This window comes from Phyllobates terribilis, unplaced genomic scaffold (genome assembly GCF_046119375.1).
Source record: "Phyllobates terribilis strain yellow unplaced genomic scaffold, ASM4611937v1 Scaffold_1__5_contigs__length_1240528914, whole genome shotgun sequence".
Classification (NCBI taxonomy): domain Eukaryota; kingdom Metazoa; phylum Chordata; class Amphibia; order Anura; family Dendrobatidae; genus Phyllobates; species Phyllobates terribilis.
The window spans coordinates 22478294-22506243 of NW_027362761.1; the positions used below are offsets into that span (position 1 = coordinate 22478294).

At 45.3% G+C, this 27950-nt stretch overlaps 1 protein-coding gene across 1 annotated transcript in view; it reads left to right on the forward strand.

Annotated features, from left to right (window-relative positions):
- The window catches only part of SLC5A5 (solute carrier family 5 member 5), a 54875-nt gene that overhangs the window by 10471 nt on the left and 16454 nt on the right, over positions 1–27950 (forward strand). Inside the window, exons 7-13 of the mRNA XM_073658674.1 lie at positions 469–609; positions 3171–3300; positions 17777–17865; positions 17963–18075; positions 20133–20203; positions 20294–20380; positions 25435–25628. Coding sequence (XP_073514775.1) covers positions 469–609; positions 3171–3300; positions 17777–17865; positions 17963–18075; positions 20133–20203; positions 20294–20380; positions 25435–25628 — 825 coding nt within the window. The remainder of the gene's footprint in view (positions 1–468; positions 610–3170; positions 3301–17776; positions 17866–17962; positions 18076–20132; positions 20204–20293; positions 20381–25434; positions 25629–27950) is intronic.

Consider the following 27950-nt stretch of genomic DNA (forward strand, 5'->3'; position numbering starts at 1 on the left):
CAAAAAATAAGGAGAAGATACCTGGTTCAGCAGGCTGCCTCCATGTCTGGGTTAAACAAAACTGATTAGTCTTTGTATACTTGTTTTATTTATTTCAATACTTTGAAAGAATTACAATAGTATAAAACTAAAATCAGATAACCCTAAAGGGGTTTTCCCATGAACATTTATCATTTCATAATTGTATTATTGCTGGGGGTCCGGTCCCACCACTGATATGACAATTTATTGTTCTGAGATACTATTTTAGAGAACGTGCAAAGAATTCTCACAAATGATGTATTATCTGCATAAAGAACATTATGTAATTCTCTAATAAATGCATTCATTGGTATTTTAAAACTAAAACAATGGAACAGATGCAAGCATACTAGCACAATAATTAATGATAAGTACTAATGATGACTTCACATAGATATGTATAAGATATGTAATGTATATGAGAGTGATATTTCTTATTTGTACCAGCTTTGACCTAGACCCACGCAGGCGATACACCTTCTGGACATTTGCTTGTGGCAGCACCTTCCTGTGGTTATCCATGTATGGGGTCCATCAGGCCCAGGTACAGCGCTACATATCCTGTAAATCAGAAAATCAAGCTAAACTGTGAGTGATCTATTCTCATTAATTGTAAAAAATGTTTATTCGTATGAATTAATTCTCTGCTGCTAAGAGAATTCACATTAACAAAAGAGGACTGCTTTCATCAGTGTGTTGAATTTTCATACATTCTCAGTCTGTGCATCAGGTTTTACCACGCGTGTGTCATTTGTTCTTGTTGAATTAGGGAAAACTGATGGTGGTTTCCCAAGGATTACTCAGTGAAAAATGGACAGTACAAAGTTGCCATATAGATGGCAACCGAGTGCTGATTTTTTTGTTCATGGAACCCTTCACCTGAATGGAAAAGTTTGATCTGCAAATAGGACACAAAACACACATGTATTAAAGGGAACCTGTCACCAGTTATTTCATGTATAAACCAATACCACCACCTTCCTCAGTGCCTGTGCTGTATTCCAGAAAGTTATATATTATGTCCTGACTCCCCTGCATATCCCTAAAAGACTTTTGAAGTGCTCCAGCGAGGTATGCAAATCTGGAGGGTCCAGTCCGATGGGTGTCATTGCAGCGGTGCCTGTCCCTCCTCTCCCTGATAATGCCGTCCTCCTGCTCTGATTGATGTGGATGACATGTCCTACGTCATCCACATAGCTGAACTAAATCTTGTGTCTGCGCAGGGACATTGCCGGCTCGCGGAGGCGCACTTTGCTCTGCCCTACTGCAGGCAGAGGCTAAAACCTAACTGGGCATGTACCAGCACACGTCTTTCCGGCTCCTGCTTACTGGAATTATTTTGTCCATATTGTTTTGTTCTCTGCCGCTGGAATTAAACTCGACTCCAAATTTCAAAAGGAGCTCCATAATGACAAGCATGGTGGCCTTCAGCAGGTCTTAAACTGCTGCCAGAGTTTGATAGCGGCATTTACCAGGTTGACAATCCGCTCCACCCGCGATTGTTAGAGGCAGGTCCTGGCCGTAACACACAGCCTGCTCCATACACCCGCCTCCGACTTGCGTTATATATGTACGGCGGATGTCGTGAAGGGGTTAAACTCCTCAGCATTATAGAAACGATAACTATGTCACGTAATACAGATGATTTTATTCAATTATTTAACTTTATTAGTAAGATAATACAGTAGAGCAGGACTGACCATTGGGGCATTAAAGCAGGATCTATAACCCCTCAGTCAAATGCATCAATGTGTAAGAACAAAGTCTGTAAAGGAATAAAAACAAATCCCCAAAAGCCATAATCCAGTGTAAATGGGCTTTTTTTAATGTAAGAAATTGATCCCTCTATTCTTCTAGACATAACGCATTGTTTAAAAGTGTTCAATCCTAATTAGTGATGAGCGAGTATGTTTTGTTAACCCTTTCGCTGAGTATACTCGGGCAAGCACCGTGTATTTATAGCATGCTCGGGCTTTAAGTTTTCGTCGCTCCGTGAACATGATTTGCAGCTGTTTGACAGATTTAATACATGTGAGGAATGCCTGTTTCTTAAGCATTCCTCACATGTATTAAATCTGTCAAACAGTTGCAAATCATGTTCACGGAACGACGAAAACTTAAAGCCCGAGCACGCTATAAATACACGGTGCTCGCCCGAGTATACTCGGCGAAAGGGTTAACAAAACATACTCGCTCATCACTAATCCTAATATATTTTGAAAACTGTTGTCATCAATTTTTCAGAACATTTCTTTCCCAAGCATACAAATCTTAGCCCAGTCTCTGCAAAAATTATTGTTATATGTAATGCAATCAATTATCAGCTGCACCACATGGTGATCTTGTTTAAAATGGTGAATTCTGAATGTTTGTAATGGGGATAATTGTTACTTGAAGGGAATCTGTCAGCATGATTTTACCCCACAAACTAGTTATATGCACATGTAGGTCTTTCAAAGACAAGTACAGCAATACCTTTACATGGTCAGTCCATTCCTCTGTTACTGAGAAAGCAGCGTTTAAATATATAATGCAAATGAGGTTGAAGAACTATTTGTAAATCTGAAGACTCCGTCACTCCAACTCAATTCCCTAACCAGCATCGCCTTCTCCTGCTTGACTGACAATCCCTATGCTGTGTGATTTCAGGCAAAGGACCTGTCAATTAAGTAGGAGGAGGGAGCGCTGTGTGGGTAATAGAGCAATAGTGACATGGGCTTCAGATCTACAATTGTTCTTTAGCCTTTCTGGTAGACTCCCATTCTGACAGAGAAGCCTTCTGGAAAACAGCTGAACTTGGGTTGCCAGAGCCAGAACCACAGTAATCAGCTGATTCCCACATGCTGCCTCAATATTTAATGCATGGTTAGAAGGAATTCTGCTATGTATGTATTCTGTAAATGTACACAAAATTATGCAGAAAGGCATGATACAACAAACAGTATCTGGGTCTAGAGGTGGACTTCATTCTGGCTCAAATCAAATATAAAAAAGAAGAAATATTGGAAACAACATAAAATATTATGGTGTCATACGGTGCCATTTTCATAGAACAGAATACAGTTTTAGGCTCCGACTGGTTTAAATGTTTCTTTCCAGCCCCTGTTGGTTTTGCTTGGATTACAGCTTGAGAGTCTATTTTCTTGCAGAGCAATCTTGGTGAATCAAGTGGCTCTTTACGTCATCGTGTCAAGCGCGGTCATCTGTGGAATTATAATGTTCACATTCTACGTGAACTGTGACCCTCTTCTTGCCGGATATGTCTCTGCTCCCGACCAGGTAGTTATATAGTCACTTATTTTAGAAGTTAAAACTATCTTGACCTGTTATAAGTATTATGTCTTTATTGCCAGTGTAATGCCAGTGAGGCACTACCCTGCCATAGGTCACGCACCATGTAGTGTGCTGATGTTACCACCTTACTATGGCAGGAACAAAAGTAAAAGAAAATGTAGCTTGTGACGCCAGGGTGCACTGTATTACCTTCTGTTTCCTCGTAGTGTGATGATATGTAGTGCACCCGATTGTCCAGAAAACAGAGAGGCCAATAGGCTATTCATAAGCTTTACTTGTTGCATACAAACACAGGTAGATCCAGACAAACGATGATTCAGCAGTTTCAATTTCAATGTTGCAAATACAGTTACTTTCCAGTATGATAATGTGACGCCTCATGCTCGAAAAAGCCCTTTAGTTTACCCTGGGTGATGGGGGACTCGGAGTCGGGTCCTGTGATGTAGAGATGGGGGTGCAGCCGTGGCCCGGACCCGACCCGTGCTCAGGGCCGTCACATTAAAAGAGATGGTGTGGGCTCATCCGGGTTGAGTGGCTGATTTACGACTATGCCACCTGTAGCACCTGGTGAAGGCCACCAGCGCCGCCGCAGTCCACTGAGGCATGGTGTTATGGCGGCCATAGTTCTTACTACTCCCCACAGGTGGAGCAGGGCCTCAGGGCAGAGGGACAAGATGGAGGGGGTAGTAGTAGAGGAAGACGGGCGCCGCGTCGTGCGGTGTAGCGCAGAATAAACAGTCCGGAGGTCATAGGGGTGAACTTCCAAGGCTTTACTCACTTTAGAGATGGCAGAAGGAAGGCGACTCCCTGCTCCCCACGGAGTCCTGCGGTCACCAGCGACGGGGGTCCGACAACCTCCGAGTAAGTCCAGCATTCAGTCGGGACCCTACACCAGAGTGTTCCTGAACTACAGACCGGATCCTTTCCTGTCCGTGTGTGTGCGAATAGGCCGGGCCTCCCTCTGAGCTCCTCTCAGAACAAGGGAACGGGTGGCAGCTCCGCTCCGTCCGATACCCGGTGGGATCCTCAGGGCCTACCGGGCTTTCCCGACCAGGACATGGAGTAGCAGTGTCGGGGGCCGGTACCCCTCTTGCAGCCGGACTCCCTCTGAATATATCAGCATGGCGAGGACAGGTGGCGTACTCCGCTTCGTCTGCATCCATTTGCTGTGGAGCCACACTCTTGAGTTCCAGGCCTTCTTGGTCCTGGTCATTGGCCGGGTTGAGACATCCCTCGTCTACAACCTGCCCCTCGTCCCAAGGCTAAGGTATGAGGGCTGTGTCCCTTGCCGGTGCAGGCCCACACAGGATCTGCGCTCCAGGAGAGAGGTCACATTTACGCACAGTCTATGACAGCACAGAGAACAGCCGAACGACCTTGACTATCAAGGACCAGCGAAAAGACCAAGACCAAAGATGGCTTTTTATTAAATATGAAATCTAAAGTGTAACTAACTTGTAAGTCCTCCACCCTCACCCACTAACTGGTTCCCCTAACTCTTGGTTCCCCAGTCTCCCTGTAACCAGGGGAGCAGCACCTAGTGCATACTAGCCCCCTCTGGTGGAGAAATGTGGTGTTGGATGCAAAGGTTGGGTCATGACTATCACACTGTTCTTACCTCAGAGGAGGAACACTACACTCCATTAGAGAAGTGCAGCATCCCTGTGGTGGTCGAACCCTCAGGGGTGCCACAATAATGCAGATACATATATGGTGCAGTGATTCCTGAGTACTAGCTTCTGCTTATATGCACAGTCTATCACACAACTGATTGCAGCTGAGGCTGTGTCTTCTCATACATAGGAGCTCTGAACTTCCTACCTGCTCCTTGTAACGGGTCTGGGAGGTGAATCCTCTGTGCAACTATACAAGGGGGCAGTCCTTGTAAGGAAGCGGGTGACTCCCAGGGAAGACGGGCAGGTAGTCATGGCAAGTGACAGGGACAGTCTCTGGGTAGAGGGGCAGGTAGTCACGGCAAGTGACAGGGACAGTCTCTGGGTAAAAGGACGGGTACTCACGGCAAGTGACAGGGACAGTCTCTGGGTTGAAGGACAGCAGGCAGGTGGCTGGTGAGCGCTCCCAGGTGAGCGGGCGAGAGTCTCTGGACGGGCAGGTGGTCACGGCAAGTGACGGCAGAGCCTCCAGGTAGGCTAGCAGACAGGTAGCAGGTGAGCGCTCCCAGGTGAGCAGGCAAGAGTCTCTGGACAGGCAGGTGGTCACGGCAAGTGACGGCAGAGCCTCCAGGTAGGCTAGCAGACAGGTAGCAGGTGAGCGCTCCCAGGTGAGCAGGCAGGTAGCAGGTGAGCGCTCCCAGGTGAGCGGGCAGGCTGGTCCATAGACAGACTGACAGGTGTCGGAAAGCAGACCGTCGGACCGCAGGCTTGCAAGCAGGTAAACGGATATCAGGCAGGTATCAAGCAGGAATCTGGCAGGTAACTGGCAGGTAACAAGCAGGAATCTGGCAGGTGACTGGCTGGTAACTGGTAACGGGACCTGAGGGCTGAAGCAGAGTGAAGGCTTTGCAACAACATTGCTCGGGCACCTCCATTTTGGAGGAGGTGCCTTAAATATGAGAGGTCCTCCGGCAATTGGCCGGGGACTCCTTAGGACGGCGCGCGCGGTCCCTTTAAGAGAGGGGGAGCGCGCGCTCCCTAAGCACACTGCCGGGGAAGGAGCGCGTGCCGGAAGCAGCGGGGAGAGAAGCGCTGGAGGACGCCGCGCCAGGAGCGGGAAGGTGAGAGGGACGGCGTCTCTGCCTAGTACGGGGCAGAGACGCCGATGCTACAGTACCCCCCCCTTTAGGCCCCCTCTTTTTTTGGCCAGAAAGAAATTTTTCAAGGAGAAGCGGGGCGTTGATGTTCTCCCTGGGTTCCCAAGTTCTCTCCTCAGGACCAAACCCCTTCCAATCTACCAGAAAAAAGGTCTTTCCTCTTACCCTCTTGGAGGCCAGAATACTCTCTACCTCAAAGACGTCATCAGCGGAAACCGGAGCAGGAGGGGCACCTAGATTATTGGAAAAAGAGTTAAAGACAACGGGTTTGAGGAGAGATACGTGGAAGGAGTTGGGAATCCGTAGGGTGGCCGGGAGTTTTAATTTGTAGGCCACAAGGTTAATTTGCCTGAGGACTTCGAAGGGACCGATGAATCGAGGGCCCAACTTGAAGGAGGGTACTTTGAGCCGCACATGTTTGGACGAGAGCCAAATCTTGTCTCCCGGACGGAATTGAGGCGGATCCAGACGTCTCTTATCAGCATATCTCTTCATCCGCTCAGAGGACAGAAGAAGAGCGGACCTGGTACTCTCCCAAATAGTAGAAAATTCGCTGACAAGAGACTCCGCAGCAGGGTTGTCCACAGAAACGGAGACAGGGAGCGGAATCCGGAGGTGCTGGCCATAGACAATAAAGAACGGGGACTTGGAAGAGGATTCGCTCTCGAGGTTATTATAAGAGAACTCGGCCCAAGGAAGGAGGTCCACCCAATCAGAATGGTGGACATTAACAAAGTGCCGGAGATAGCTGGTAAGGATATGATTGATCCGCTCCACTTGACCATTGGACTGTGGGAGGTAAGCGGAGGAGAAGTCCAGGGTGACGTGCAGCAGTTTACATGTGGCTCTCCAGAAGCGTGAGGTAAACTGAACCCCTCGATCCGACACGATGTGGAAGCGTAGGCCATGGAGACGGAAGATATGGCGAATAAAGTCCTTAGCCAGCTCAGGTGCAGACGGAAGACCAGGCAGGGGAATGAAGTGGGCCATTTTAGAGAATCGGTCCGCGACCACCCAAATGACAGTACACCCGGCAGAGACAGGAAGATCGGTAATGAAGTCCATAGCGATGTGTTGCCACGGGGCAACAGGTATGGGAAGCGGCAGGAGATGACCAGCTGGTAAGTGTCTGGGAATTTTGTTGCGGCCACAAGATGAACAGGCAGAGACGAAGTCTACCACATCCTTACGCAGGGTAGACCACCAGTAATGCCGGGAAATGAGTAGGAAGGTCTTCTTTTGGCCGGCATGGCCAGCTAGTTTAGAAGAAGGACCCCAGCGAAGAATCCTCTCACGGTCTGGAGGCGCCACGAACGTCTTGCCGGGTGGAAGACGAGTCAAATCCAAGGGGGCCACATTCATCACCTTGGAGGGGTCAATAATGTGCATAGGCTCCTCCTCTTGGTCGGAGGACAGGAAGGATCGGGACAAGGCATCAGCTTTGACATTTTTGTCCGCCGGGCGGAAATGAAGGATGAAATCGAAGCGGGCAAAGAACAAAGACCACCGGGCTTGACGTGGATTAAGTCTCTGGGCATTTTGGAGATATGCCAGGTTCTTGTGATCCGTATAGATGATCACCGGGTATAGGGCCCCTTCAAGCAGGTAACGCCACTCCTCCAGCGCCAATTTAAAGGCAAGCAGTTCTCGGTCTCCTATGGAGTAATTGCGCTCAGAGGAGGAGAAGATTTTAGAGAAAAAGCCGCAGGTTTCCATTCTCCCGGAGGAAGACTTCTGGGTGAGCACCGCTCCGGCTCCAGAAGAGGAGGCATCAACCTCCAGGTAGAACTGTTTGTTGAAGTCCGGACGGTGCAGCACAGGGGCAGAGGAGAAGGCTTGTTTCAGGGAAAGGAAGGCCTCCTCAGCTTCGGATGACCATACCTTGGGATTTGCTCCCTTACGGGTGAGCGCAGATATGGGCGCAGTCCGTGACGAGAAGTGAGGAATGAAGAGACGATAGTAATTAGCGAAGCCCAGGAATCGCTGTATCGCCTTCAAGCCCTCCGGACGGGGCCACTTTAGGACAGCAGAGAGCTTCTCGGGATCCATTCGCAAGCCTGTCTGGGAGATAACATAGCCCAGGAAAGGAAGAGAGGTCTGCTCAAAAAGGCACTTCTCGTATTTAGCATAGAGGTGGTTCTGCCTGAGCCTAAGCAGGACCTGACGAACATCCCTCCAGTGTGTGGGAAGATCCGGAGAGAAGACCAAGATGTCGTCCAGGTATACCACCACGCAGGAGTAAAGAAGGTCACGGAAGATGTCGTTGACCAGTTCTTGGAAGACGGCGGGAGCATTGCAGAGACCGAAGGGCATCACACGGTACTCATAGTGTCCGTCCCGGGTATTAAATGCTGTTTTCCACTCGTCTCCCTGACGGATACGGACCAGGTTATAAGCTCCACGAAGATCCAGCTTGGAGAAGATCCTGGTGCCTTTAAGACGATCAAATAACTCAGAGATGAGCGGAAGGGGGTATTTATTTTTAACCATGATCTGATTGAGTCCTCTATAGTCAATACAGGGGCGTAGCGAGCCGTCTTTCTTTTTGACAAAGAAGAATCCGGCTCCAGCCGGGGAGGTAGATTTCCGGATAAATCCCCTAGCCAGATTCTCTTCAATGTACTCAGACATGGCCCGGGTCTCGGCTGCAGACAATGGGTAGATACGCCCACGGGGAGGAGTGGTGCCAGGTACCAGGTCAATCGGGCAGTCATATGGCCTATGGGGTGGCAACGTCTCTGCTTCCTTCTTACCGAAGACGTCCGCATAGGGCCAGTAAGGAGCCGGGAGACCTGGTAAATTAGCTGGAGTAGGCGGAGGGCGAACTGGGCGGACCGGAACCAGGCAGGTCCTATGGCAGTCTGGACCCCATCGGAGTACTTCACCGGATCGCCAGTTCAATACGGGTTCGTGTGTCTGGAGCCAAGGTAGACCTAGCAACAGGGAGTGAGAAAGTCCGGACAACACATGGAATGAGATTTCCTCAGAGTGCAGCATTCCCACCTGCAGGGTTATGGGTTCAGTGACGAGCAGGATGGTCTCCGAGAGAAGTCTTCCATCCACGGAGGCGACTGATAATGGTTCAGCCAGGGACTTGGTGGGAATACGGTATCTCTCTACCAGAGACTGGGAGATGAGGTTTCCAGCAGCTCCAGAATCCAGGTGGGCAATTTCAAAGTGACGGTTTTCTCCCCAAGCAATAGAGACCGGTAAAGTCAGAGACGGAGAGGGCTTACTTTTGTCTAGGACGACCTCTCCGAGCGGTCCTAGACACTGGCGTTTCCGGGCAGGAACGGATGAAGTGCTCCAGACTGCCACAATAGAAACAGCTTCCCTCGGCTCGGCGAGATTCTTCGCGAGATTTGACCATCTTGGTCTGGTCGACCTGCATAGGTTCAGGCGAGGGCGCCCGCGGAGTGACTGATTGAGAGGCAGGTCTCAGGGAAGTAGGAGCAGAGCAAGAAAAGTCTTTCTCCCAGGTAGTCTCTTTGGCACGTTCTTGGAACCGGATGCCAATCCGGGTAGCTAGTGACACCAGGTCATCCAGAGTGGTAGGAATGTCCCGACCAGCTAACTCGTCCTTAATCCGACCGGAAAGACCCTCCCAGAAGACGGACACCAGAGCCTCATTTTCCCAGGCAAGCTCAGAAGCGAGGGTGCGGAACCGTATGGCATATTGGCCCACGGTGAGACTCCCTTGGCGGAGACGTAGCAGTGAGGAGGCAGAAGAGGTTTTCTGTCCAGGTTCATCGAAGACTTTCCGGAAAGCAGCGAGGAAAGACGGCAGGTCGGACACCAGGGGATCCCCTCTCTCCCACAGAGGATTTAGCCATGCCAGTGCCTCCCCAGTAAGATGGGACATGATGAAGGCCACCTTGGCCCGGTCGGAGATGAACTGGTATGCCAATAGCTCAAAGTGCAGGGTGCACTGGTTTATTAAACCCCGAGCTAAAGTAGGTTCGCCGGCAAAGCGTGGAGGTGCCAGAAGCCGAGGTCCATAGTCGGGTACCATGAAGGGACTGGATTGCGGTACCGCAGGAATGGGCACGGCTGGACCAGAGGTAGACATAGACAAGTCACACAATGCGCCTAGACGAGAGTTAACGGACCGTAGATAGGACAGTACCACCTCCTGCTGAGTTTTCTGACTTAAGACTTCCTGGTGCAGATCGGAGATCTGGGGGCCACCGGGTTCCATGGCCCGAGCAAACTGTAACGGGTCTGGGAGGTGGAACCTCTGTGCAACTATACAAGGGGGCAGTCCTTGTAAGGAAGCGGGTGACTCCCAGGGAAGACGGGCAGGTAGTCACGGCAAGTGACAGGGACAGTCTCTGGGTAGAGGGGCAGGTAGTCACGGCAAGTGACAGGGACAGTCTCTGGGTAAAAGGACGGGTACTCACGGCAAGTGACAGGGACAGTCTCTGGGTTGAAGGACAGCAGGCAGGTGGCTGGTGAGCGCTCCCAGGTGAGCGGACGAGAGTCTCTGGACGGGCAGGTGGTCACGGCAAGTGACGGCAGAGCCTCCAGGTAGGCTAGCAGACAGGTAGCAGGTGAGCGCTCCCAGGTGAGCAGGCAAGAGTCTCTGGACAGGCAGGTGGTCACGGCAAGTGACGGCAGAGCCTCCAGGTAGGCTAGCAGACAGGTAGCAGGTGAGCGCTCCCAGGTGAGCAGGCAGGTAGCAGATGAGCGCTCCCAGGTGAGCGGGCAGACTGGTCCATAGACAGACTGACAGGTGTCGGAAAGCAGACCGTCGGACCGCAGGCTTGCAAGCAGGTAAACGGATATCAGGCAGGTATCAAGCAGGAATCTGGCAGGTAACTGGCAGGTAACAAGCAGGAATCTGGCAGGTGACTGGCTGGTAACTGGTAACGGGACCTGAGGGCTGAAGCAGAGTGAAGGCTTTGCAACAACATTGCTCGGGCACCTCCATTTTGGAGGAGGTGCCTTAAATATGGGAGGTCCTCCAGCAATTGGCCGGGGACTCCTTAGGACGGCGCGCGCGGTCCCTTTAAGAGAGGGGGAGCGCGCGCACGTGTGCCCTAAGCACACTGCCGGGGAAGGAGCGCGTGCCGGAAGCAGCGGGGAGAGAAGCGCTGGAGGACGCCGCGCCAGGAGCGGGGAGGTGAGAGGGACGGCGTCTCTGGCTAGTACGGGGCAGAGACGCCGATGCTACACTCCTTCAGCTTCCAGGCAAGGACAACACACAAAAATGTCTCCTTCTCTCTGGGTGCTAAGCCCAGGACCTGGTCATGTGGTCTAACCATGTGACCTTATTGCCATATATGGAAAGCAGGGCTGAATAGTTAAAGGGAACCTGTCATGTCCTAGTATGTCACCCTATGTGGGCAGTGTACATAGCTACTAGGGCGTGAAAAGTTCCTTTTAACTCTTTAGTAAGCTACTGAGAGCAGAACATAATAAGTACATCACTTTCTGCATATTTAAACCACTTCTATGTACTAAACCATCCTGTACATTATCTGCAAAAGGGAATGTAAACCTTGTGCACACATAATGAGGTAGCTGTGTATCCACCTGACTTCTGCACAACACAACTGATGGTCCCAACCCCATTTATAAGGCAAGAAATCCCACTTATTAAACCTGACAGGGCACACCTGTGAAGTGAAAACTATTTCCGGTGACTACCTCTTGAAGCTCATCAAGAGAATGCCAAGAGTGTGCAAAGCAGTCATCAAAGAGAAAGGTGGCTACTTTGAAGAACCTAGGATATAAGACATATTTTCAGTTGTTTCACACTTTTTTGTTAAGTATATAATTCCACATGTGTTAATTCATAGTTTTGATGCCTTCAGTGTGAATGTACAATTTTCAAAGTCATGAAAATACAGAAAAATCTTTAAATGAAAAGGTGTGTCCAAACTTTTCGTCTGTACTGTATGTACCTTTAAGATGTAGCAGAACTAACAGCTTTGGGGCATTACACCAGTGGAATTAGTTAAATTGTTAGATACTTATATGTACTTTTTTTCTTTGGTACTATTGTTTTGGTTATGTAGAAATATCTACAATAAATAAACACAAAAAGAGCTTGATTTTAGAAGAACATAAAAAAAGTTTTTAAAATCTTTAGAAGAGGTACACTTTAGAAAAGAAATTGCAAACCTAGGTTGCTTCTACATGGCAGTGTTCTGGTCTGTATTTTGTATCAGTATCGAGAAGTCAAAATTAGGATTGGTTCCAGATCATGGATGGTGGAAATTTTTCCACTATACACTGTGCTCCAAATTATTATGCAAATAATATTTTCTCAGATTTTCCCAAATTACCTATATGAATTGCAGTCATTGTAATTTTCCAGTCAAATAACTATTAGAGTACAATTGAAAGGTTTTTGTACAAACTGCCTATGATAACAGTATATTTTTAAAAAAATAAAACACTCAAACTGCACTCAAAATGCATGTTCCAAATTATTATACACAGCAGAGTTTTCAACCTTTTCATTTTAATAAAGAACAAAAAAATGGTCATTTTTGAAATTATAAGCGTTAGCAGGTTATTACAAACTGAAATCAAACAGTTTTCAACTCAAAACTTTATTCTAGGTGATGTAACATTTGCACATAGGACCCCTTGTTCGAAAGGAGCTTCTGAACTCTCTCATTCATTGAATTTGTCAGGTTTTGGATGGTTTCTGCTTCAATTGTTTTGCATGAGGACAGAATACCATCCCAGAGCTGTTGCTTAGATGTGAACTGCCTCCCGCCATCATAGACACTCCTTTTGATGATGCTCCAGAGGTTTTCAATGGGGTTGAGGTCAGGGGAGCATGGGGGCCACACCATAAGTTTGTCCCCTTTTATGCCCACAGCAGCCAGAGATGCAGATGTGTTATGTGCAGCATGAGACAGGGCATTATCATGCATGAAATGATCTCGAGAGTCCAGATGGATGGAGTGGAGGATGGCTGGTTGATGGACACCCCATGCAAACACGGCTACGGCGCCAACAAGGAGGAGGTGGAGTAATGTTTTGGGCTGGAATCATGGGGAGAGAGATTGTCGGCCCTTTTAGGATCCCTGAAGGGGTAAAGATGAACTTCATAATGTATGTTGAGTTTCTCAAACAGCACTTCCTTCCATGGTTCAAGAAGAAGAACCGTGCATTCCGCAGCAAGATCATTTTCATGCATGATAATGCCCAGTCTCATGCTGCACATAACACATCTGCATCTCTGGCTGCCGTGGGCATAAAAGGGGACAAACTTATGGTGCAGCCCCCATGCTCCCCTGACTTTGAGAGGGTGGCAGAGCGGAAGAAATTGCCTCCAGAGCAGTGGGCGTAGGTTTTGGCGCCATATTTAACAGGCGAGCCGCAGAAATCCTATTATGATTTGGCCTCGCAGGATGCAAAAGAGTACGCCAAATTAAAAACGGAGATCTTGGGGCGCTTGGGAGTGACTCTGACTGTCAGGGCGCAATGGGTGCACCACTGGGCCTATTGCAGTGACAGACCTCCCCAGTTCCAAATGTTCAACGTCTTACACCTGGTCCAAAAGTGGTTGCAACTTGAATCTTCCTCCCCAGCACAGATGGTGGAGAGGGTCGTCATAGACAGGTTCATACACTCCCTTCCGAGGTCACTGCAATCTTGGGTTGTCCAGGTGGATCCCCGTAATGCCGATGACCTGGTGGGGTTGGTGGAAAGGTACCAGGCAGTAGAGAGTTCCCTGGGGAAGCCAGGGGTCATAGCATCTCCATACTGATGTTCCCAAAAGGGGGCGGACACCCAAAAGAGGGAAACTAGAGCCGCATCTGGGGGGCGTCCTAGAGCCCATGAGGGGTCTGAGTTGCTGCCAAAGGTCCCGCCCAATAACATAGTATGTTGGAGATGTCATACCCCAGGTCACATAGCCGCCCGATGCCCCAAGACCAACAAGCCAATAGACTGCAGCGCAGGACGGCGCTGCTCGTATTTTGTCAGTGAATGGAGTGCAACTGACTGCTTTGTTAGACTTGGGGAGTTTGGTAACTCTAGTGAGAGCCACAATTCCTCATCGGTTGGTTCTGGGAAAAAAGGTTGGCATCCGTTGTATCCATGGGGACGCTAAGGACTACCCTGTGTCCCAAACGGTCATAGACACAAACTGTGGCGCCAAGTACCATGAGGTGGGAATAGCCAAGGACCTGTTGCACCCTGTTATAATAGGGCGGGACTTTGCCTTGTTTTGGGACTTATGGGAGAAAGGGAGGATCCAGGTTGTCCGGACAACAAGCAGGTCGCTCCTGAAGAAACCGAATCGCAGGCTGCCGCCAGGTTTCCTTTTTGTGTACTTGTTGGAGATGAGGATGAGGGTGAGGCAGAATCCCCGGAGGTCAGCATCCCTGAGCTGGAGGTATCCGGGGAAACTTTGAAACTGCCCAGCTCAGAGACTTGACTCTAAAAGGGGCGTTTGATAATGTTTCTGTCCTGAATAGTGTTGCTCAAGAGCCGGGGGATGACACCCGATATCTGCACTTTGCTGTTATTGGGGAGTTACTATATCGGGTCACCAAGCTCAGAGGGGAGGTAATCGAGCAGTTACTAGTGCCAGGGCCATACAGACCCAGGGTGTTAGATATGACCCATACACATGTGTTGGGTGGTCATCTGGGAATAAAGAAAACCCAGGAAAGTATCCTCCAGAGGTTCTATTGGCCCGGTTGTCACCGAGAAATTGTAAATTTTTATAGATCATGTCCCACCTGCCAACTGACCTCCCTGATGGCCCACTTCCGGAAACTCTTAGTGCTGTTGCCAATCATTGAGGTGCCATTTGATCGCATAGCCATGGATCTAGTGGGACCCCCGATCCAATCCGCCAGAGGACATCAGTATAGCCTGGTGGTACTGGACTATGCTACACAGTATCCAGAGGCCGAGCCACTACGTAACTCCACTGCCAAATGTATAGCCTGGGAGTTGGTCCACTTCTTCTCTAGAATGGGGTTGCCTAAGGAGATCCTAACAGACCAAAGGACCCCATTTATGTCAATGGTGATGAGGGAGTGGTGCAAAACCCTGCAAATCACACAACTCAGGACCTCAGTCTACTACCTTCAGACAGATGGCTTAGTGGAGAGGTTTAATAAAACCTTGAAGGCCATGTTAAAGAAGGTCGTAGAGAAAGACGGCCGGGACTGGGACTGTCTACTGCCGTACCTTCTGTTCTCCATTAGAGAAGTCCAACAGGCCTCTACTGGATTCTCCCCTTTTGAGCTGTTATATGGCCGCCACCCCCGCGGACTCCTGGACGTAGCAAAGGAGACCTGGGAGGCGGAGTCTACACCCTACAGGAGTGTAATCGAACATGTGGCCCAGATGCAAGAGATGACTGCAGAGGTGATGCCAATTGAGAAAGAACACTTCCTCGAAGCACAAGAGGCACAGACGAGGGTGTACAATAGATCAGCGAGGATGAGACACTTCAAGCCTGGGGATCGGGTACTAGTGCTGGTACCTATGGTGGAGAGCAAATTCCTGGCCAAGTGGCAGGGCCCCTATGAAGTGGTTGAAAAGGTTGGCAACGTCAACTATAGGGTCCACCAACCAGGAAGAAGGAAGCCCTACCAGGTGTACCACGTCAACCTCATTAAGCCATGGCAAGACAAGGAGCCTATGGAAGCTCCGTGTTTTGTGGCAAAGACTGAAACCAATGGGGAGGAAGTCAAGGTGGCACAGTCGCTGTCACGTGCCCAGAAGCAACAATGCTGAGAGTTGCTGCAGCGGAACAGAGACCTGTTCTCGGATCTACCGGGTTGTACTCAGGTCATAGAGCATGAGGTGCTTACGGAGCCTCATGTCCGAGTGAATATGAAGCCATATCGGATTCCTGAAGCTTGCTGGACGTGTCAGATGTCGGGCTGGGTGCTATCCTTTTACGAGAAATGAAAGGCGAAGAGCACCCCATAATGTATTTAAGCCGGAAGCTGACATCTTGTGAGAGAAATTACTCCATGGTGGAGAAGGAATGTTTGGCCATCAAATGGGCGCTGGACACCCTAAGATACTACCTCTTAGGCAGGAAGTGCAGGCTGGTGTCAGACCATGCCCCACTAAGTGGATGAGCGAGAAGAAGGTGAATAATGCTCGAGTGACCAGATGGTTCCTAGCTCTTAAGGAGTTCAGCTTCCAGGTAGAGCATAGGCCTGGGAAACTGCATGGCAATGACGCATTGTCAAGGGTTCACTTTATGTTAGCGGAAGGTGACTTTGGGCAGAAGGGGAGTATGTAAGATGGCCGCCAGACATGTCCTTGAAGGGAGATATGTATTGCTAAGGTTGGTAGCTTCAGTGATGTAAAACCGGGAAAGCATGCTCCAGCACATAGTGCTGAGAGGTTTAATAGGGCGCATCAGGGCCGGTTTTTACGAGAAGTCATAAGAGACGGGAGGGATTGGCTGCTCACATATCTCCACCCCAGGGCATGTGTATAAAATGGAGACCGCGTGTCTCATTCAGTGTCTGTGGCTGGAGGTGTGGAGACCTCCAGCGTGTCTGTGCTAAAAGACACTGACTGTGAGCGGGCGAACCACAGTACTTTATGGACTTTTTATTTTCCTGTTCTGTTACTTTGTGCCGGACAAGGCTGTGTGTTGTTTACTTTGGAAGTGCGGTTTATGAAGCCTTAATAAACCTGCCTTGGACATTTTAAAGAGACAGTGTCCTGTGCCTATCTCTAACACGGCTAAGTGAGTAAAAAACCCTACATAACATAAAATGACTGCTCAAACCAAGTACAGGCACTTGGTGACCCCTTGGGGTGGCCGAGCACCTTACCATCTATTTGTTTTCCTTAGATCTCCATCCTCCTCTTCCTTGATTTATAACTGGCTCTACAGGAGAAAGAACGCTGAACTGTTTTCCATGCCAAGGGTGCACCATTGAGCCAACTACCTTGTAAACATCCTCAAACTCCTGATTCTACCACTTTTTCTCTGGCTTGTGTCATGTAATTCCACTGCAAAGATATTCACAGTTGTTGCTTTTGGAGCGCAATATGTGAAATTTCTGCTTGAAGTCCAACTTAGCTTTTCTTCAGAGCGTTCTCTAGGAGTGTGAGCTGTCACCCCTCACTCCCAGATCCTGCCAATCACAGCTCAGCATCATCTCAGACTGCTAGTACATTGAGACTGGCAGTGTCTGGGAGGGAGAGGTGAAACTGCACACTCCTAGAGAAGACCCGCCCTGTTGGACTGCAAGCAGAAATTTCACATACAGCGCTCCAGAATCATTAAATGTGAATATCTCTGCAGAGAAGAGCGTCAGAATCAGGAGAGCTTGGGAATTTTTACAAGGTCCTCTTAAAATAGCTTTAAATATTTAGATCTACAAATTATGAACACCATATACCATTGTGATTATGACTAAATAGTTATGACTGCCACCTTTATATTATGTGCTTCCAATTTATGTAGTTGGCTGAATAAAAGTAAGAATAAATGTAAAATTAAAATAAACAATTAGAATAACTTTTGCCTTCTAAAATAGCACATCTTAATAGATGTTTCACATATGCCCCAAACGAGAACTATGAATGACACTTAACACTGACTAGTAGTGGCGATTCACTAAAAGGGGCACATCCATATTATCCTCATAGATAAGATTTCTAAGATGGCGTGTTGGTAATTACAAGGATTTAGATGTAGAAAAACTCAGCCTGATCATTTTTTTTGTTTTCTTTTAGTACATTCCATACTTTGTGTTGGAGATATTTGAACAGTATCCAGGTATCCCGGGTCTTTTCCTTGCCTGTGCATACAGTGGGACACTCAGGTACAGCGATTCCTAAATATGAACAATCAATAGCAGTTTCTGCAGTGTGCAGACGCAATCTTCTATTTCATCTTAATTATATTTTATATTGCTACAGCACAGCATCTACAAGCATTAATGCTATGGCTGCAGTGACACTTGAAGACCTCATTAAGCCAAGAGTGCCACATATTTCTATGGCAAAGTTAATAATCATTTCAAAGGGACTGTGTGAGTATGGTATACTGCCAATATAGATGAGATATTATCATGCTGATTTTCAATGTGAGTTATACTGTGTATAAGCACAGACTTGTGCTGGAGTCATAGTATTACCTATTACATTATCCAGAAGTTTATGTGTTTAGTTGGAGTGTTGCATTGATGTTTGATAGGTGTTATTGTTACTTCAGTGCAACACATATAAGTACGTATATCGGCATACAGAAACGGTTTTAAGAAAGTCCACTTTTCAACAAACCTACAAAAATGTTGTGAAATGGCTTCCACAGATATCTATAACCAGTACAGAGAATTCCTACTAGAAAAGTCAAACCGGAGGTAAGAGACTCCGAATGAGTTGGGCACAATGATTTGTAGCGCTGGGGTCCTGGGCTCAAATCCCACCAAGGACAACATCTGCAAGGAGATTGTATGTTCTCCCCGTGTTTACGTGGGTTTCCTCCCACACTCCAAAGACATACTGATAGGGAATGTAGATTGTGAGCCCCAATGGGGGCAGTGATGATAATGTCTGTAAAGCGCTGTAGAATATGATGGTGCTGTATAAGCAAGCATAATAAATAAATAGCATGTGAGCTAAAGTACCACATACATATGGTAACTATTACGGGCTTTATTAGGTCTTGCAACTAAGGATGCCCGGGGCCCCTGGGGCCAGCACATAGCTTCATAAGCTCACTGTCTCTTCCTGTTCCCGTTTTCATACAATAACAACCCTTACCCCACTGTTTGCCAGCAGTAGTCTCCCTCCTTGTTCCTTACAGCCTGTTGGCAGCTCTCAGCCCTCTCCCTCCAGCAGACTTTTGGTGCAGACTTCTGCTTGCTCCTCCCTCTCCCCTACATACTACGGAGCCATTTCACAAGCATCACGCCTGTATGGGTGTGTGGAATAAGCTGCATTTACCGTGTGCGTGACTATAAGACTGTGAATGAGACAGTTCATGTATTTACCACTGTAAAATATCTACAGTATGTGCTTACAGTATGTCATAATTAAATTCAAAGCATTTTATGTCTGCAGTATTTTCCCTGTGTGACAGTATTATTTGCAGATAATATTTGGGTAATGGCAGTATTATATGTGCGTTGTGTGGTCTAAATATTTTATGACTGCTTGTCTGAGTTTTTTGGACCATCTTGTGGTATTACTTACCTTCCGGGTAGAGGTAACTTTTTAGATAAACTGTTTCATAAATCATATTTGTATTGGAAAAGCCAAAAGACAACTGAACCTTTTGTTACTGGTGCCAAAAATTCAGATTTGGCATTTGTCCAATTTTGATAGATAAACATAAGACCATGTCCCAGTACGGTCAGACACAGCCATTACACAGTACACAGCAGGGGCACATTTATAAGATTATCTCAGCACAGGAACATTTGATTTAAACACATCCAATTGTGGAAGTTATTATTATTCCAGGATCTACTGATTAAAATGAACTTGTGTTCGTGGGAAAACCCTTTAAGTACCGGTGACATATTTGCATGTTTTTCTATACAGGTGCATCTCACTAAATTATTATTTCAGTTCTTCAATACAAAAAGAGAAACTCCTATATTAGATAGAGTCATTACAAACAGTGATCTATTTCAAGTGGTTATTTCTGTAATGTTGATGATTATGGCTTACAGCCAATGAAAACACTAAAGTCATTATCTCAGTAATGAAAAAAGTAATGAAAAAACAGCAATTTGGCTTTTTATTTTTACAGCATTTGTAATGCAGAAGGAAAAATTTGACATCTTAAAAGTTCAATATTGAAGTCTATTAAAATTTCACCGATCACCTAAAAAGCTCTGCCTGTGGCATAGAAGTATAATCCTCTTAACACTGGGAACATTTTGTCCCTAATAAACTTTAGCAAAAAATATTTACAAGCCAAGATTGGGAACAACAGACATGAGCGAGCAACACCAAAATGAGTGTGATTGTGAAGGGCTTATTTGGCTTACTGAAGTTTCCACTGAGAAATCCACTTATAACAAGCTTATATTGCATGTGCATATACTGTAAATGAATTTTTCTGTCTTTTCTTTCTCAGCTATGTTCTATGGGTGCTCGTGTATTATAGTAGCTGCTTTATCATCACTGCTAGGAGATGGAGTTCTGCAGGTATCAGTATATTTAACTAGGGGAAAAAGAATAGTATTATTCTCTAACCAATGACTTATGATTGTGACTGTTTCTTTTTCTCTTATACAGGGCTCATTTACAGTGATGGGTGTGATCAGTGGCCCATTGCTCGGGGCCTTTATACTAGGAATGTTCACCTCATCATGCAACACTCCGGTATGGCTATGTTCTACATTATTTAAATTGTCATATATAAAAAAAATCCAGAAAACCCATTTAAATATGTTTGGGTGTGAGCTGTGATTATAATACTCTCTATAATCTTAACAGGAAGTAGCAAACTTCCTGCAGTGCTCTACATTTAAAGTATGCACATGGTGATGACATACTGTATACTAAATTATAAAGCTTGTATACGATAAATGAACAGACAAGTAACTGGATTACAGTGTGGTGATGCTGCGGGCCCGGTGTCGGCGGTGAGCAGAACGGAGTGCATTATTGCTTTCCTGGAGGACGCCAGAGACAGCGCATGTGTAGATTGAGATCATGGCTGGGCTCCGGGGGCCCACGGCTTCAGGAAAATGGCCGCCGGGAAAGCAATGATGCACTCCGCTCTGCTCACTGCTGACAACAGGCCCGCAGCATCACCACACTTCTGCCGCAGGCTTCCTGAGGAAGGGACCCTGCTCCACCACCACTGCAACCCCCCAATAAGTCTGCATTTGGACTATAAAACGCACCCCCTATTTTCCTTCCAAATTTTGGGGGGGGGGAAAGCGCGTCTTATAGTCCGAAAAATACGGTATAATCTATATAACTATTATTTTACCATGTTATGTAGTAAGCGCATGGCTATAATATATATCTAAGTGCAAATGAACAGAAATAATTTGAAATAACAAAAAAAAGTACTAAACAGTATTCACAAATATATCTCAACATAATTTATTTGTCACATTTCTCCAATGATAGGAGATCATGAATGCTTCTCGAATTAAATAGAAAACAAAAATATGAGCATATGTTCTTCTTTCTATGAAAACACATTTTTTAACCGCTTCCCGACCGCCCACTGTACATAAACGTCGGCGCTGCCTGGGCTCTGTGCAGGGTCGACGTTTATGAACGGTCGGTGGTCCCGCAGCCCTCAGGACCCCCAGGGTCCTGCAAGCGCTGCGGGTGCGGTGCAGAGCGACAGCTCTGACAGAGGACATCATCGGGACCTGATTGGATATTAACCCTTTGCTATCATCTATATGCCGCGATCTATAGTGATCGCGGCATTTAGAAGATAGTGAGAGGAGAGGGGGTCGTCCACTTACCTCTCCAATGGCCCCCTGATGTCTGACAGGACCTGCCGTTCTTATGGCAGCCTTCGGATCTGCCATGTATGGTGTCCTGCTAGACTCAGCCTGCAGCTGAAGTCTAGCAGGAGACACTGACTGTGAAACTGTCAGAAAAGTCTATTGCATTGCATGAGAACAGTGATTAGAAAAAAAAAAATTAATGTCCCATACAGGACTAAGTAAAAATGTAAAAAAAAAAGTCTAAAAAATGTTTTCAAACTGTTAAAAAAAATCACAAAATAAATAAAAATAAATAAATAAAATATTAAACCAATAAATCTGTATATTTATGCAAAAACAAAAAAAGTACAAAAGTATTGCCGCGTCCGAAACAACCCGATCTATAAAACTGTCACACTAATTAACTCCTTCTGTGCACAAAGTAATAAAAATAAATAAAAAACGGAGCAAAAAACTATGCTTTTTCATCATATCGCCAAACAAAAAGTGGAAAAAAATGCGATCAAAAAGCAAAATGGAAATAAAAATGGTACCGCTGAAAACGTCATCTTGTTCCGCAAAAAAAAAGCTGCCATACAGCTCCATCAGCCGAAAAATAAAAAAGTTATAGCTCTCAGAATAAAGCGATGCAAAAAAAATATTTTTTCTATAAAATTGCTTTATTGTGTAAAAGCGCCAAAACATAAAAAAATATACAGTAAGTGTAGTATCGCTGTAAACGTACTGACCTGAAGAATAATGCTGCCTTATCACTTTTACCACACGCAGAACGGCATAAAAAACCCTCAAAAAACAATTCCTGAATTGTTGATTTTTGTTAATTTTACCTCTCAAAAAACGGAATAGAAAGCGATCAAAAAATGTCATGTACCCAAAAATGGTACCAATAAAAATGTCAACTCGTCCCGCAAAAAACAAGCCGTCACGTGACTGTCGGCTGAAATATGGAAAACTTATAGCTCTCAAAATATGGCGATGCAAAAACTAGATTTTGCAAAAAAAGCATCTTTTAGTGTGTGACAGCTGTCAGTCATAAAAACCCGATATAAATCTGGTATCTCTGTAATCGCATCGACCCGAAGAATAAAGTAATCTCATCACTTATACCGCACGAGGAACGGCGTAAAAAATAAATAAAACCAATTCTTCACCTGCTACTAATTTGTTTATTATGTCTCTCAAAGATCGCAGTAAGGCTCTGCTCACATTTATCCTGCGCTCTGCGCTGAGCACTTACAACAGAGTTTCCGTGTAAATCACTGAAATACGTGATTCAGACGGAACCCATGACGGAAGATTCCCTGTAGTGAGGCAGATATAGGCCACTGTGGATGATGTCTGGCCTGTGATTCCACGGTGTCAGTTTTTTTTAGGCGTGCATAAAAGTGCGGTTGGCCACAGTTTTGTGCACTTCTGAAAAAAAGGACACCGCTAAACAGAGGCCAGATGGAGTCCAGAGTAACTCTGCTGCCTCATTACATTGAATGGATCCCACAGGGGTTTCATCTGAATTACATCACTTGGAAATTTAGATGGAAACCCCTATGTAAGTGCTCAGCCTAGAGCGCCGGATAAATGTTTCGTAAAATGTTCCCAATAAAAGCTTCAACTCAGTCCTCAAAAAAAGCTAGTCCCCACTCAGGTCCGTTATCTGTTAAAAAATATAAGGGACTTCCAAGTTACTGGTAGCAGAAAGGCTCTGGAAAAGCGAAATGGCCCTTGCCCCCCAAAAGAAATTCAGAAAATTTTGTGCTCCCAAATCCAAATGCCTATTCTACAATAATTTGTTCTCCAATTGTCAAATAGCGCTCCGTCCCTCCCAGATCTCGCCGTATGGCTAAGCGGTACGATACAGCCACATATAGGGTATTGCCAGTTTTAGAAGAAATTGTGTGACACATTTCGACACCATTTTTACCCATTGCCCTGTGTGAAAATGTAAAATCTGAGGGTAAAACATTTTTTTGTGGTAAAAATATAATTATGTTTTCTTCACAGCCCACTGGTATAAATTTAAAAATTAAAAAATACTCACTACTTCCCTAGATGAATTCCTTGAGAGGTGTAGTTTACAAAATGGGGTCACTTGTGGGAGTTTCTGCTGTTTCGGCATGTCAGCGACTCTTCAAATGTGACATGGTGTCTGCAACCTATCCCAGCCAACATAGCGCTCCTTTCTCTTCCGAACCCTGCCGTACACCAAAGCAGTGGTTTTCCCCCACATATGGGGTATCGGCATACTCAGGAGAAATTGCACAACAAATTTCATGGTGCAATTTCTCCTGTTATCCTTATGATAATGCAAAATTAGGGGATGAAAAACATTTTTTGTGGGAAAAATGTGAAAATTTTATTTTTACGGCTCAATATTATAAACTTCTGTGAAGCACCTGGGGGTGCAAGGTGCTCAACACACATCTAGATAAGTTCCCTAAGGGGTCTAGTTCCCAAAATGGTGTCACTTGTGGGGGGTTTCCACTGTTTAGGCACATTAGGGGCTCCCCAAATGCGACATTGCGTCCGCTAATTATTCAAACAAATTTTACATTCAAAAAGTCAAATGGCGCTCCTTCCCTTCCGAACCCTGCAGTGTACCCAAATAGTGGTTTTCCCCCACATATGGGGTATCGGCGTACTCAGGAGAAATTGCACAACAAATTTCATGGTGCAATTTCTCCTGTTACCCTTATGATAATGCAAAATTAAGGGATGAAAAACGTTTTTGTGGGAAAAATGTGAAAATGTTATTTTTACAGCTCAATATTATAAACTTCTGTGAAGCACCTTGGGGTTCAAGGTGCTCACCACACATCTAGATAAGTTCCCTAAGGGGTCTAGTTTCCAAAATGTTGTCACTTGTGGGGGGTTTCCACTGTTTAGGCACATCAGGAGCTCTCCAAACGCAACATAGTGTCCGCTAATTAGTCAAACAAATTTTACATTCAAAAAGTCTAATGGCGCTCCTTCCCTTCCGAACCCTGCAGTGCACCCAAACAGTGGTTTTCCCTCACATATGGGGTATCAGCGCGCTCATGAGAAATTGCACTACAAATTGTGTAGTCCATTTTTTCCTGTTACCCTTGTGAAAATAAAAAAATTGGGTCTAAAGTAACATTTTTGTGAAAAAAAAGTTAAATGTTCATTGTTTTCTTCCACATTCCAAAAATTCCCGTGAAACACCTGAAGGGTTAATAAACTTCTTGAATGTGGTTTTGAGTACCTTGAGGGGTGCAGTTTTTAGAATAGTGTCACTTTGGGGTATTTTCTGTCATAAAGGCCCCTCAAAGTCACTTCAAATAAGATGTGGTCCCTAAAAAAATGTTTTTGTAAATTTTGTTGGAAAAATGAGAAATCGCTGGTCAACTTTTAACCCTTATAGCTTCCTAACAAAAAAAAATTTTGGTTCCAAAATTGTGCTGATGTAAAGTAGACATGTGGGAAATGTTATTTATTGACTATTTTGTGTGACATATCTCTCTGATTTAAGGGCATGAAAATTCAAAGTTTGAAAATTGCAAAATTTTCAGAATTTTCGCCAAATTTCAGATTTTTTCACAAATAAATGCAAGTGATATCAAAGAAATTTTACCACTGTCATGAAGTACAATATGTCACAAAAAAACAGTCTCAGAATCAGGGGAATCCGTTGAAGCGTTCCAGAGTAATTACTTCATAAAGTGACAGTGGTCAGAATTGAAAAAATTGGCCTGGTCACAAAGGCAAAAACAGGCTCTGGCATGAAGTGGTTAACTTCAGGGCCGTTTTATTAGAATTCTTTTATCTAGAGATAAGAGGTTTCACTAGAAAAGGACGTTTTAACAACAGAGATCAAGTCTGTGTTTGATTTTACTAACAATTATTTACAGTGCCAATATAACAGTATATTTTTGATTCATGCATATATTCTTTTTTTATTGTATTTCTTTTTAACTGATGTCTGCACTCATTTCCTCTGTTCAGGGAGTGTTCTCTGGCCTTATTGTGGGCCTTTCTCTATCCTTTTGGGTAGCAGTTGGTGCTACTATTTATCCACCATCTCCAGAGGTTATGGATGTACTGCCCACTTATGCAGGACAATGTCCCATTTATAACTCCAGCGAAGGTATCATATATGGGTCACCTACATCAGGAAACATTACTGCTCCTCTACCAAGGTGAGAGATGTATTAACAGTATATTTGCAAACTTAAAGGGATATTCCATTAATATGATATTGATAACCTATTCTTTGGATAGATCATCAATATTAAATGGGAGGCTGACACACGGCACCCCTCCAATAAGCTGCTACCAGCTCTGGCCGTGATCAAATGTAAACAGTGTACAGACCGTAACCACTCAGTTTTATATACTGTTCAGTGGCTGTTCCCTGATTCTGCAGATCAACTCCTATTCAAATAACTGCATGGAAGAAGTAACGTACAGTATAGCCATGGAATGGTGTGGGTCACGTTGTTTGTTTCCTTGCTAATCAGACACGTATAAAATGGTAAAAACTGTAATGAAATAAAATCAAAACGTCAAAATTGCAAATTTTTTTGTCAACACTTCGCTATGCCATAAAAAAAATGCAATAAATAGCCATCAAAATGATATACAGCGGTGTGAAAGTGTTTGAAAGTGAATAAGATTTCTTGTTCTTTTGCATGTTTGTCACACTTAAATGTTTCAGATCACAAAACAAATTTAAATATTAGACAAAGATAACACAAGTAAACACAAAATGCAGTTTTTGAATGGAGGTCTTTATTATTAAAGGACAACAAAATCCAAACCTACAGGGCCCTGTGTAAAAAAGTGATTGCCCCTCTTAAAACATAAATTAAATGTGGTTTATCACATCTTTGGGAAACTGAGTTCAATTTCCCTAACCACACACAGGCCTGATTACTGCCACACCTATTCTTAATCAAGAAATCACTTAAATAGGACCCGCCTGACAAAGTGACGTAAACCAAAAGATCCTCAAAAGCTATACATTATGCTGCAATCCAAAGAAATTCAGAAACAAATGAGAAACAAAGTAATGAAGATCTATCAGTCTGGAAAAGGTTATAAAGCCATCTCTAAAGCTTTGGGACTGCAGCGAACCACAGTGAGAGCTATTATCCACAAATGGCGAAAACAGGAAACAGTGGTGAACCTTCCCAGGAGTGGCCGGCTGACCAAAATTACCCCAAGAGTGCAGCGACGACTTATCCAAGAGGTCACAAAAGACCCCACAACAACATACAAAGAACTGCAGGCCTCACTTACCTCAGTTAAGGTCAGTGTTCATGACTTCACCATAAGAAAGAGACCGGGCAAAAATGGCATGCATGGCAGAGTTCCAAGACAAAAACCACGGCTGAGAAAAAAGAACATAAAGACTTGTCTCAGTTTCGCCAGAAAACATCTTCATGATTGCAAAAACTTTTGGGAGAATACTCTGTGGACTGACGAGAAAAGTTGAACTTTTTGGAAGATGTATATCCTATTACATCCGGCGTAGAAGTAACACAGCATTTCAGAAAAGAAACATCACACCAACAGTAAAATATGATGGTGGTAGTGTGATGGTCTGGGGCTGTTTTGCTGCTTCAGGACCTGGAAGACTTGCTGTGGGAAAAGGAACCATGAATTCTGCTGTCTACCAAAAAACCCTGAAGGAGAATGTCCAGCCATCGAGACATCAAACTGAAGTGCAGTTGGGCTATGCAGCAGGGCAATGATCCAAAACACACCAGCAAGTCCACTTCTGAATGGCTTAAGAAAAACAAAATTAATACTTTGGAGTGGCCTAGTCAAAGTCCTGACCTTAATCCGATTGAGATGCTGTGGCATGACCTTAAAAAGGCGGTTCATGCTCGGAAACCCTCCAATGTGGCTGAATTACAACAAATTTGCAAAGATGAGTGGGCCCAAAATTCCTCCAGAGCATTGTAAAAGACTCATTGCCAGTTATTGCAAACGCTTGATTGCAGTTACTGCTGCTAAGGGTGGCCCAACCAGTTATTAGGTTTAGGGTGCAATCACTTTTTCACACAGGGCCCTGGAGGTTAGTTTCTTTTTTCCTTAATAATAAAGACTTTCATTTAAAAACTGCATTTTGTGCTTACTTTGATTAATACACACGTGGTCAAAATTGTTGGTATCCCTCGTTTAATGAAAGAAAAACCCACGATGGTCACAGAAATAACTTGAATCTGACAAAAGTAATAATAAATGAAAAATCTTTTATAATGAACAAATGAAAGTCAGACATTGCTTTTCTGCTTCCACAGAATTTAAAAAAAATTAAACTCATGAAATAGGCCTGGACAGAAATGATGGTACTCTTAATTTAATATTTTGTTGAACAATCTTTTGAGGCAATCACTGCAATCAAACGATTCCTGTAACGGTCAATGAGACTTCTGCACCTCTCAACAGGTATTTTGGCCCACTCCTCATGAGCAAACTGCTCCAGTTGTCTCGTGTTTGAAGGTTGCCTTTTG